Source organism: Amblyraja radiata, chromosome 11 (assembly GCF_010909765.2).
Source record: "Amblyraja radiata isolate CabotCenter1 chromosome 11, sAmbRad1.1.pri, whole genome shotgun sequence".
NCBI classification, from domain to species: domain Eukaryota; kingdom Metazoa; phylum Chordata; class Chondrichthyes; order Rajiformes; family Rajidae; genus Amblyraja; species Amblyraja radiata.
In genome coordinates, this window is record NC_045966.1 from 15,384,754 (window position 1) to 15,397,000 (window position 12,247).

At 38.4% G+C, this 12,247-nt stretch overlaps 1 protein-coding gene across 2 annotated transcripts in view; it reads left to right on the forward strand.

Annotated features, from left to right (window-relative positions):
* myot (myotilin) overlaps positions 1 to 12,247 on the forward strand; it is an 81,688-nt gene that overhangs the window by 18,870 nt on the left and 50,571 nt on the right. For both annotated transcript variants that reach the window (XM_033029382.1, XM_033029383.1), the window contains 5 exons: positions 248 to 304; positions 3,819 to 3,960; positions 5,865 to 5,888; positions 7,989 to 8,108; positions 9,361 to 9,622. In XM_033029382.1, coding sequence (XP_032885273.1) covers positions 248 to 304; positions 3,819 to 3,960; positions 5,865 to 5,888; positions 7,989 to 8,108; positions 9,361 to 9,622 — 605 coding nt within the window. The remainder of the gene's footprint in view (positions 1 to 247; positions 305 to 3,818; positions 3,961 to 5,864; positions 5,889 to 7,988; positions 8,109 to 9,360; positions 9,623 to 12,247) is intronic.

Here is a 12,247-nt window from a genome sequence, read left to right on the forward strand (position 1 = left end):
CTCGAAGGGCCGAATGGCCTCCTCCTGCACCTATTTTCTATGTTTCTATGTTACCGATGTACAGCAAAAAGCTTTAGAATATCCAGAATGTTTGGGAACAAATTATTTAAATATGTTACATTTCAAATGTCAAGTCAATGGAAAATTCCCTTTGTCTCTCGCTTACAAAGGGTAAAAGAGTACACTTTGCGAAATTGCCCTTTTATTAATTGATTATTTAAACTTTGAATTTATTTTATGTTGACAGACTCAAAGGCCAATATTTTCCACTTATTCAACAGGAAATGCTCCAGTTTTTACAAAGGTAAATAAAATCCGATTCATTGATTCTGATATTTGCGCATGACATTCATTCTGTCATGCAATTCTCCATTAGTGGAACAGCTAGTCAACCCTTGTAAAAAGATAATATTTTAACAATTTATTTCTGTCTCCAGAATTCCATCTTTAGTATTTTGATAGCTATATATATTCATCAAATGTTCTTGAAAATCGTGGATGGAGACTATTGCACTCATAATTTGGATTTACAAGTATAGATATGGTTATCTTGTGTTTCTGCTGTGGTGGTTTTCCTTGCAACTTGGTTGTAGATCTTGTGCAAGACCTTCATTGCCACAATCTAAAATTAACTCCAAGCCAACAGTAGTAAATGGAAATACATTGGGGGGGGGAAAAAACCCAAAAAATGCTGAAAACATTCAGCAGGTCAGGCAGCATCTTTGGAAAGAGAATTACTGTAACATTTCAAATCAAAGAATAATTTTCAAAATGGTACAAAACTGCAACTCAGCCCTGCTTCTCTTTCTGCTTATGTTGCCTGACCTTCTGAGTGTTTCCAACATTTTTCTATTTTTATTTCAACTTTCATTCAACTGCATGAAAATTGGTAAAAACAAACCCTGCGCATGCTGGAAATCTGAAACATCTACTGTATCTGTCGTTCAAGGTGTGGACGCTTATACATCGGTGAGACCAAACGTAGGCTGGGCGATCGTTTCGCTGAATACCTTCACTCAGTCCGCCTGTATCGACCTGATCTCCTGGTTGCTAAACACTTTAATTCTCCTTCCCATTCCCACACTGATCTTCCTGTCCTAGGCCTCCTCCATTGTCAGAGTGAGGCTAAACGCAAATTGGAGGAAATGCGTCTCATATTTTCCTGGGCCTCACTCTGACAATGGGTGAGGCCCAGGACAGAAAGGTCAGATTGGCAATGGGAAGGGGAGTTGAAGTGCTGAGCCACTGGGAGATCAGGTAGGTTAAGATGGACTGAGCAGAGGAACTTCAACTTCAAATTCAACTCTCCTTCCCATTCCTAATCTGAAAGCATTTCAACTCCCATTCCCAATCTGATCTTTCTTTCCTGGGCCTCTTCCATTGTCAGAGTGAGGCCCAGCACAAATTGGAGGAACAGCACCTCAATATTTTGCTTGGGTAGTTTACATCCCAGCGGTATGACCATTGACTTCTTTAACTTCAGATAGCCCTTGCTTTCTCTCTCCATCCCTTTCCAGTTCTCTCACTAGTCTTACTGTCTCCGACTACATTCTATCTTTGTCCCGCCCCCTCCCCTGACATCAGTCTGAAGGGTCTCAACTGGAAATGTTGCCTATTCCTTCTCTCCAGAGATGCTGCCTCACCCGCTGAGTTACTCCAGCATTTTGTGTCTATCTTCGATTTAAACCAGCATCTGCAGTTCTTTCTTACAAAAACAAATTATACATAGACGACACATTCTGCAAGATAGTGAAAAGAAAAAGACTGCACAGCTAAAAAACATTAATATTACTGGCATTCACTTTAAAACAATATCACTAATAAAAATAAGCTAAATGTTTATGAAATTTACTACTCAGATCCTAGCATGTGAAAGTATTTCTGAAGTGGCTGCAATGTGATATGAGCAAGGAAAACCTATAAGAGTCCCGGGCAACCCATGGAAAGCAGCCAAAGTTATTTTATTACTTGTGTTGATATCTAATGCATCTCACATATCACACTGTTTGCAAAACAACCAATATTTCAAAGTGCAGATGCAGTCCTACAATTTTATTAACGGGCTTAGGAAATGTAATATAAAACACCAAGATGCTTACTAGGATGCTTAAAGAGGCCTTATCCATCAGAGGCAGAACTTTCCTCACCATCAAAATAATTTACATGAGGTGTTGCTACAAGAAGGTGGCATCTATCATCCAGGCCAAGATTTTTGCTGTGACTATCAAGCAGGAGATATAGAAGCCTAAGGTCCCACACCAGGCTCAGGAACAGCTACTTCCCTATAACCATCAGGTTCTGGAACCAACCTGCACTACCCTAATATTATCTCGGCAATGGACGGCTATGGACTCGTCCTACCATGGGCTTGCTTTCTAATTATGTATTCTTTGCTCTTATGTTTTTTGCACTCCTTTTCTTTTCACTGTCTTGCAGAGTTGGTGTAATTTATGTCCAAGTTATGTTTTTGCATCTTGTCTTCTTCTTCTTGTGAATGAAACACAAACCAAAGGAATAGTTAGATCTCATCTCCACATGTTGGCATTGAAACGCCCAACTCCAGTACCAAGTCTGTTGAGCTTCACCCATGCTCCTCTGGGGAGGTCAGACCCTGGACAGATTTTATCTGGTGAAGAGATGTAGATGTGTAATGGAGATGAGATTGCTTTCCACTCCTGTGACCACTGGGTGGCTATCCAGTGTGCTTTTGTCACAGTTGGCTGGATGGATGCTAGGAGTTGTTTTCCATGTGGAGCAAAGGGGTGACGGGATTTCAGTCGGGGTGGCCTCTGCTCTCTGCAGATAGCCTGATGTAGGAGGTGGTCTGGGTCCACGGCACAATGAGATAGTGACAGGGTTGCTGCTTGCCTTCGGATCCCTGCTGGCGGAATGCCTGCATGTATAGGGAGCTGCTCGACTGGAGTAGGTTGAAGGCACCCAGTGATGGTTCGCAAGGCACTGTTCAGGCTCATGTCCACCAGGTTAGTATGTCTACCTCTACTCCATACGGGTGCGCAGTACTCAGCTGGAGCATACACAAGAGCTAAGGCAGGGGTGCGAAGAGTTGATGGACTGGCTCTCCAACCTGTTCCTACCAGGTGTCGGATGAGGCTGCTACGTGCCATGACCTTGTCGCGGAGATTGCATGTTGTCTGTGTCTGTGCCTGTGATGCTAGTGCGACGAGATTTTCATTTACGTGTACCTCACTATACTTGAGCATGCAACAATAATTTTGACTTGACTTGAAGTTGCCAATAAATTAGTTATCCCTGTTCTACAATCACCTGAGGACTATTAAACCATAGCAATATATGGGAAAAGGCCAACATCTGAAAAGTATTATTAAAAAGGATTCAGAAGGTATAAATATGGCATTCCAAAACTGCATAATCACAGGAGAAGATGCGTGCTGAATGTAATAGTCTCATTTATAAGAGTGGGGCATCAGTTCCCTGGTTATTTTCTTTCCCCATGCAATCTTGAGGAAACATTGATCCCCTCTTCAAAGGGATCTATGCTAATCTCCTTTACCATGTTAAGATGGTTACTCCACCCTCTTTCTCACTGCAGTCAAAACATGGCTTCTTACTTTGCTAGTTCTGATGAAGAGTCCTTGACCCAAAATGTTGACTGTTTCTCCCTCGACCTGCTGTAGGCTTCCAACATTTCCTGTTCATGTTTTGGAATAATAGCCTCGCTAGTGTTTTTTGCGCACAGCAGTGACTTCCACAAACTGCTTCTTTTAGTAATGGCTTGCTAAATATTGTACTTTGGCTTATTATATAATCAAGAAAAACAATGTGTCTACTTCTTGCAGTGTTTGCAGGACGTCACATCACCAAAGAGTCAGTTGGTGGTACTGGAGTGCAGAGTCCAGGGTTCCTCGCCTTTAAGTGTGCAGTGGTACAAGGAAGAAAAGTTAATCAAGGATTCAGCAGATTTTCGGATTTTAAGGAAAAGTAAGCAATCTCATTCTAAAAGATTGTTCGCAAAGATCATTGTAAAGTGCTTATGGATTTTTAAGATCTTTTGTGTTGTCCAAAGGATTCCTTTTTCTTTTGTAATTTAACTGGATCTTCATATCACGAGGTCAGCAATTTTGTCCCTCTGGTAATCCCCCCTCTATGGGGAAAGTTAAACCCCCCCTCTATGGGGAAAGTTAAATCCCCTTCTAAATACCCTGAAATATACTGCAAATTTTACCCTTACAGTGCACAATCCTCCAAAAGGAAATTGAGCTCCAGCTGTATTTTGTAGGAAATTGCCAACAGGATGTATATATGGGTATTTGAATTGGTACCAACAGATTATCGCCTGACCAAGAATGAAAATTATGAATGGTCTTTACTTCCTGGAGCATGAAAGTCGGACAATAAAGGATAGGTTTACAATTCCACCATAAACGTACTAATCCAAAATCTTATCACTTGAATTCTTTCTAATAGATTTCATCCTTTAAACATGTTTGAAATGAAAAAATAGTTTATAATCAGCTATAGTTAAAGTATTTTGAGTCAAAAATATTGCATCTGGAAAATAATGGTTTATGAGTACGTGCATATTTTCTACCATAAGTTAACTCTCAAGAACAGGGTATACTGAATTCCACATCACTGACCCTTTTGTAAAATTCATCTTGCTCCCAGTATCGGAGTAATATTGAGTCTTCTCATTCAATATCTACTTTATGTAAAGTACTAAATTTAATCCACTTTCACTCAGGTATACCCACACAATTCTCCTGGTATAATTACTGTGACCCATTTAGTTTGTTGCTATTCTCAATGTGCAGAATTATTGGCAAAGAAAGAACATTTGGAGTAAAGTATTAGTGATGAGATCAGCAGGGTGGATGGAAAAAAATGCTTTGTTGCCAAATCCACCTTTTTTGGGAAATCTGGGTCAATCCTAACCATAATGTATTCCTGCTATACTATAGTGCATGAGAATTACAATCAAGGATGAAATAGTTATGTAGAACATTACAGCTGAGTCGGCGTATTCCAATCTGTAAATAATTAAGGATTATAATGTAAAATGATTAAAATGTAAAATAAGTAAGGATTACAATTTAGAGTATTTTTTTTTTCCTTTGTAATGCTGATATTCTGGGTTATCTTATCTTATGGATTGTATAGGATAGGCATAAATAAGCTTTGTGGCTGCAACCTACTCCTTTTTCAGTCATTGATTATGTGAACGTTTTGTGAAATGGATACAGTGTTGGTTCATATTTACACAGATTGTAAAGTTTTGTTCTTTTTTACGTATGACCGAAATAAACTATTCATTCATTCATTCATTCATTCCTTCATTCATTCATTCATCTGAGTATAAAATAATGCAAATCACTGTCCATGCCCCAAATCTGGACAAATATATGTGTAGGATGTGAGCCAAATTCAGGCAAATGGGATTAGCCCAGAATGCCTACTTGGTCGGCATGGAAAAGTTGGGCCAAAAGATTCCATGAGGTAGAGCTCTGACTCTCTGTTTCAATGCAGCCCATGTCTTGGAATGCCCAGAGAGCCCTGGGGCCATGGACATGCAAAATATTGTAAAGATGAAAATTCTGACATCTGTTCCCAAATAGCTGTTGTTACTAACATAAAGCAGCACTAATTAAATATTAGTATCAGAAAAGCTGAGTGTCGCCACTAATGGCAAGAGTCAAAATAGGATGAATACTTTACTAACTGCTACTCTTCAATATTGTGCAGTTTGATTGAGTAATTCTAATTGAAAGCAGTATATTTTTAATTCTTATTACTGCCATGACAATACAATTTCTAAACATTATATTATTTATGGGAAAATAACTTTTTTATCCTTTTTCTGTTTCCACTATTTGTCTGCTCTGTAGAGGCATGTTTAACTGCAGTGCCTGGTAAGTCATTTTATTTTTGCATTTAACAATATTCAGCCACTGGAATCAAATAGAATGTATCTGAAATGTTGCCAAAACATGGCAGCACCCGCATGTGTAAATATGCAACAAGAGTTATACTGTGGAGTTGCACATGTGACAAATAAGCACTATTTAACCATTACATTTAGTGACTTTCAATATTCAGTGACTTTTCAAACATCTCGTAATATTGGATGGTAAATAATGATTGGCTGCACAATGATGAGGCAGTTATAGCGAGGAGAAAATTGCAATTATCAGCACATTCTGCTTAATTACAGATGTAATAACGTGATCCAAGACATTGAAACATAGAAACATAGAAAATAGATGCAGGAGTAGGCCATTCGGCCCTTCGAGCCTGCACCGCCATTCAATATGATCATGGCTGATCATCCAAATCAATATCCCATACCTGCCTTCTCTCCATACCCTCTGATCCCTTTAGCCACAAGGGCCACATCTAACTCCCTCTTAAATCCAGCCAATGAACTGGCCTCAACTACCTTCTGTGGCAGAGAATTCCACAGATTCACCACTCTCTGTGTAAAAAATGATCTTCTCATCTCGCTCCTAAAGGACTTCCCTCTTATCCTTAAACTGTGACCTCTTGTTCTGGACTTCCCCAACATCGGGAACAATCTTCCTGCATCTAGCCTGTCCAACCCCTTAAGAATTTTGTACGTTTCTATAAGATCCCCCCTCAATCTTCTAAATTCTAGCATGTACAAGCCGAGTCTATCCAGTCTTTCTTCATATGAAAGTCCTGCCATCCCAGGAATCAGTCTGGTGAACCTTCTCTGTACTCCCTCTATGGCAAGAATGTCTTTCCTCAGATTAGGAGACCAAAACTGTATGCAATACTCCAGGTTATGAAGTGATGTATTAGCATTGTTACGTTCTTTAGTGTTGAAATGATTGTCTTAATGTAACTGCATCCAGTGCCATTTAATAAATGAATAATCAAGGTTCATGTACAAGGTTGAATATTGTTTGTATGATGGAAACAAACAAGGTGTTTGGGACATCCAAAGGATGTTCCTCCAGAAGTAACAATGGATGAATTACAGCCAGGCTTTGGTTTCAGTTTATGTTTTAGGTTTGAAACATCTACAGTACTTTGGAAGGTTGCTAGGCACATAGTTTTTGATGCTGATTGTTTCATTCAAATATCTAAGTAATCTAAAAGCAAAAAAAAAAAACAGATATCTGCTGAAAGATGAAGGTGAGATAATACAGAGAGATTGTTTCTCCTCATGGAGGAATCTGGGGCCGGGGATAGTTTCAGAATAAGGGCTCATCCGTTTAAGATAGGGATGAGGTAGGTCATGAATCTTTGTATTTCTCCACCTGTGAAGACTAGGTCTTGAATATATTAAAAGCCAAGATATGTTGAATTTTAAACTAAAGAAATTATGCAGAACAAACAGGAAGGTGGAGCTGAGGACAACCAGATCAGTCCTAATGTTAATGAATGGTAGGAGTAATGAAGAATAAGAGTAAGCTTGTGTGGTCTATTCCTGTTCTTAAGATAGACAAAATGCTGGAGTAACTCCGTGGGACAGGCAGCATATCTGGAGAGAAGGAATGGGTAACGGCACCATTCCTTCTCACCAGAGATACTGCTTGTCACGCTGAGTTACTCCAGCATTTTGTTTCTATCTTCAGTGTAAACCAGCATCTGCAGTTCCTTCCAACACTATTCCTGTTCCTATTGCTTACATTCATATACTAGAGGATGAAAGGACTAGTGAGGATTACAGAAGTCTGAGGGCAAAGCATGGAGGGATTTGAAAATGAAGAGTGCGAATTTTGAAATCAAGGCATTGTCTAATTGGCAGCGAATGCAGTTCATTAAGTATAGGGTTAAGAATTAACAAGGGACAGTAGAAAGTAATATTGCTTCTTGAAAATGTCACCAGATTACAAATATATTGGTGGGATTGTCATTAAGGATATTCTTTCGTGAACTGGGATAGCTGTGGAATGCGTAAAATGATTGATGGCACCATTTTGCAACTGTAATTATGATCATTTATTCCAGAAAATACACTTAATGAAGATTTCTATTTATTGTAGAAGAGGTTTGCACTCTGGTAATTACAGAGGCTTTTCCAGAAGATTCGGGCTTGTACAATTGTGTTGCCACAAACAGAAATGGCGCCACTTCATGTTGTGGCCAGCTCACTGTATATTCAGGTACAGTATCACATTCTTTTGAATGACTGTCAAACAGACACTTGGGAAAACTGCATGCAATCATAGAATAAATGCTTCTAAACTTACTGGCAGGTCTTGAGATGAAATCAACTCTAAAATGAAGGAAATACAAAACACTGGAAGTACTTACCAATTCTCAAATATGTCAGGCAGCATCTGTGAAGGAAAGAAAGAAACAGTGTTAATATTTCAGATCAATGACCATTTATCAAAACTGGGAAAAGTATGACATTAAAGATGTTTTAGATTGCAGAAAATTGGCAGGATGGAAAATTAACTCCAATTTCCTTATGCTTCTCAGCTGAGTTCGCATTGAAGTTATACATTTGCGTGTGCAAATGAATAATCCTTTTTATTGTTTATTATTTTCTCTTGATCGTTGACATCAAAAAGTGCAGGTTTTGATTTTGTTGCCTTTTCCCATTCTGGAAAGGTGTTTGGTCTGTACCTTAAAGGGTACCTATTGTTTTCCAACCAATATTTAATTACACATAATTACTTATAATTACACATAATTACATAGGGACATAAATGGAGGGGGACAGGTTACTGCATAGTTATGATGGCTACTCGGGACGAGTAATATAATCAAGAGACACTGATTGGAATAATGAAAAAGAAAGGCGATCACTTACCGAGAGAAACGTTGATTCATCCTGGAAGAATATTCTTTGCCCACTTCCTCAGTGAAGGCTCTATGATTTTGGGCCTTTTAAGTCTTGCGGGAATAGGCCATCCTGCTAAAAAGCTGCTAGAAAATTCAAGGACTGTACCCTTAGTGAACAATGTTTTGGAGATTAAAAAGTCTTGAAAGTTACATCTTTCTGTGCACTATATGTAGATTGAGGTCCCTCTAAGATACCCACCTGCAGAATATCATGTGTACAAGGAATGTGACCAGATATTTGGAAGCCTAGTATGAGAATATAAAGTACCTGATCACACACTGCAATTAATTTTCAAATGAAATTGAAAGATGTAGTGCATTTCAACATTAAGCCAGCAGCACAATTCCTACACCATTAAATTTGTAATTAAACACTTCTAATCAGAGTATTATTTTGCAATGCAATAAATTATCCTTAGATTAGTTAACAGCCGGTGCAAATGGTTTTGTCTAATCAGTTGTGCTTTCGTACATCAAATTTTACCTACAATTTTTAAAATGTCACAATTCATGGATATATGTACTTTATTATGATTAATTGTATCATTTACCTTTGTTTTACAGATAATAAGGGAACTCAAGATCAACATTTTCAGTCCAGCTCCAGAATACATTCAGATTATTCCATGAGGCATCCAGGCTTTGTGAATGAAAAGGGAGTACAAAACTCACTAAATCACAGTAAACATTCTTTATTGGAGCACTCAAGGCAAAGTACATGTACCCAGGATATGCCAGGAGCAAATGCTCAAACCTTTGGAGTTCACCCTGATGCAAACATTACACCGAGAAAGAGATCTCAATCCTTGAATCTCGTTCCTGAACTGTAAGTATACAAATGTAAAATGCTCTAATGGGGCATCGAGTGCAATGGTCTCTGTGATCAAGGAAATTGTAGATGTTTGAAGAATATTTTTCTTATACAAATGAAAGACAATAATATATTTTATTTATCAAATATATCGCGAGGACCAGGATGTAATACTGAGGCTTTATAAGGTGCTGGTCAGGCTGCATTTGAAATATTATGAGCAGTAATGGACCCATATCTGAGGAAGGATGTGCTGGCATTGGAGAGGGTCAAGAGGAGGTTTACGTGAATATTCCTGGGGATGACTAGGTTAACATACGAGGAGCATTGGATGGTGCTGGGCCTGTACTCGCTGGAGTTTAAAAGGATAAGGAGGGATTTCATTGAAATCTACCAAATCATGAAAGGCCTACGTAGAGTGGATGTTTCCAGTAGCGGAATAGTCCAGAATAAAAGGACGTACCTTTAGAATGGACATGAAGAGGAATTTATTTAGCCAGAGGGTGGTGAATGGGAATTCATTGCCACAGACAGTGGTGGAGGCCAAGTCAATGGGTATTTTTAAAACGGAGATTGATCGGTTCTTTGTTAGTAGGGGTGTCAAAGGTTACAGGGAGGAGGCAAGAGAATGGGGATGAGAGAGAAAGATATATCAGCCATGATCGAATGGCAGAGCAGACTAAATGGGCCAAATGGCCTACTTCAGCTCCTATGTCTTATGGTCGTCTTCTAATTAATGAGGAAATGAATATTGAGCCAATTTGCACAACAGGGACAATAGTTATTGAATGATTAGTTATTAATTTAAAGAAAAAAATGAGGACAGAACAGTTATTTGAAATTGTCGGAGCTGGTGACTAATGGCAGAAAGTGTTGGAATTAACAAATTGTTATTTTGAAAGAAGGGAGAGAGATCTTCAAGTTGAGAAATGTCTGAAAGGAAGTGGACTGAGAATTCTTATTGTCATAAAAAAAATATTTGAAGTATAATGATTGAGCTTTTCAGTTGATTTTAATCTCTGTGTATCTGGTGAAATTGACAAAGGAGACAGCACATTTTTTTCAGTCGGAAGTAACTGCAGATGCTGGTTTACACCATAGATAGCCATGGAATGCTGGAGTACCTCAGCGGGTCAGGCAGCATCTCTGGAGAAAGGGAATAGGTGACATTTCGGGTCAAGACCTTTCTACAGACCGAGAGTCAGGGGACAGGGAAACTCGAGTTAGCAAATATTTTCTTCAGTGTGTCGGAATCGAAAAGTAGAAATTGTTACTTTTTTTTCAAAAACTCTCAGTTAAAATGAGCGAGTATGGCCAATGAAGAATGACTACAAATGTGGAATATATGTTAGTTGATAACAAACTGAGGAAGTAATTAACCTCGAGGCAGCCTTTGATTCACTGAAGAAGGGTCTCGACCCGAAACGTCACCTATTCCTTCCCTCCAGATACGCTGCCTGTCCTGCTGAGTTAGTCCAGTCTTTTGTGTCTGTCTTTGATTGACTCGGATTACTTATTAGCTCAGCTCAGCTTCAAAACTCCTGCAATTTCATTTGCAGAGACAGTTCCCCAAATGGAAATACAGACAATTGGCAGGAGCCATTCTATTTAATAGAACAGGTAACAAGTTGGGTTGAACATTAGAGATGTTACAAAAGTATCAAAGATGGAGACACTGAGTTTACATCTGGTACAGAACGAGGCTGATACTGGATAGAATATTCAATGTCAGAAAAAGTGTAACATTATTCTATGTAACCCATGGGGGTCTGTGTTCATTTCTAAATTATGGAAATAAAATAAGATCATAGGATTTTACTCTTTGGCTTTCAAAAGGATGAGGATTGTTAATGTCCGCAATGGTTTAGATTTAACAAGGCATGCGTGTCAGTCGTTGGATTATAGGAGCAGTAAATGCAACATTGTTTAGGCAGTTAAAGGAAATTAGGAAGTTAATACCACACTATCAACATTTACTGTTATGGATTCATGAAATTTATACAGAAATCTGAAAATCATGTCAGGCTTTGAAACGTATTGGATAAGTTCCTGATGGTTAAGGGATATATGGCTATTTGTTTCAGAAGGGTAAATGAATGGCAGGACAATATATATTAATGATTTTCCCTCGTATATTGCATCTCTATATGAACAATTGAGCTTAAAACTATTGTGCAAACTATTAGTGTACAATGACATAACATAGTTGTTACTTTGCATTTCTTTAAATGAGTGGTTTTATGAAAATATTTGTCAAAATATCATTTTGTCAAAATGTCATTATCATACAGTCTTTTCAGAGGTTGTTATCTCCCCTATTCAAAGCTATTTCATCAAACAGAAATGCAACCTGTCTTTATATAGCATCAATTACAATGCAAACTGTCCCAAGGAGTCTCAGTGAATAATGTTATGTTCCCTAATGTCCACTTGTGGAAGGAAGTGTCTAGTCAGATTTTCAGAGTATAACGATTTGACCCAGACATAATCAAACTAGATAAATAATGTCACTCCAGATATAAGATGCAAAATGCTGAAGAGTAAACAGAGTCATGCCCCAAATTTCAAGCCAAAGTATGTAAATAACATGTTAACAATGGCCAACATTTTCTGGATTCTAATTAAATACATTAATATAAA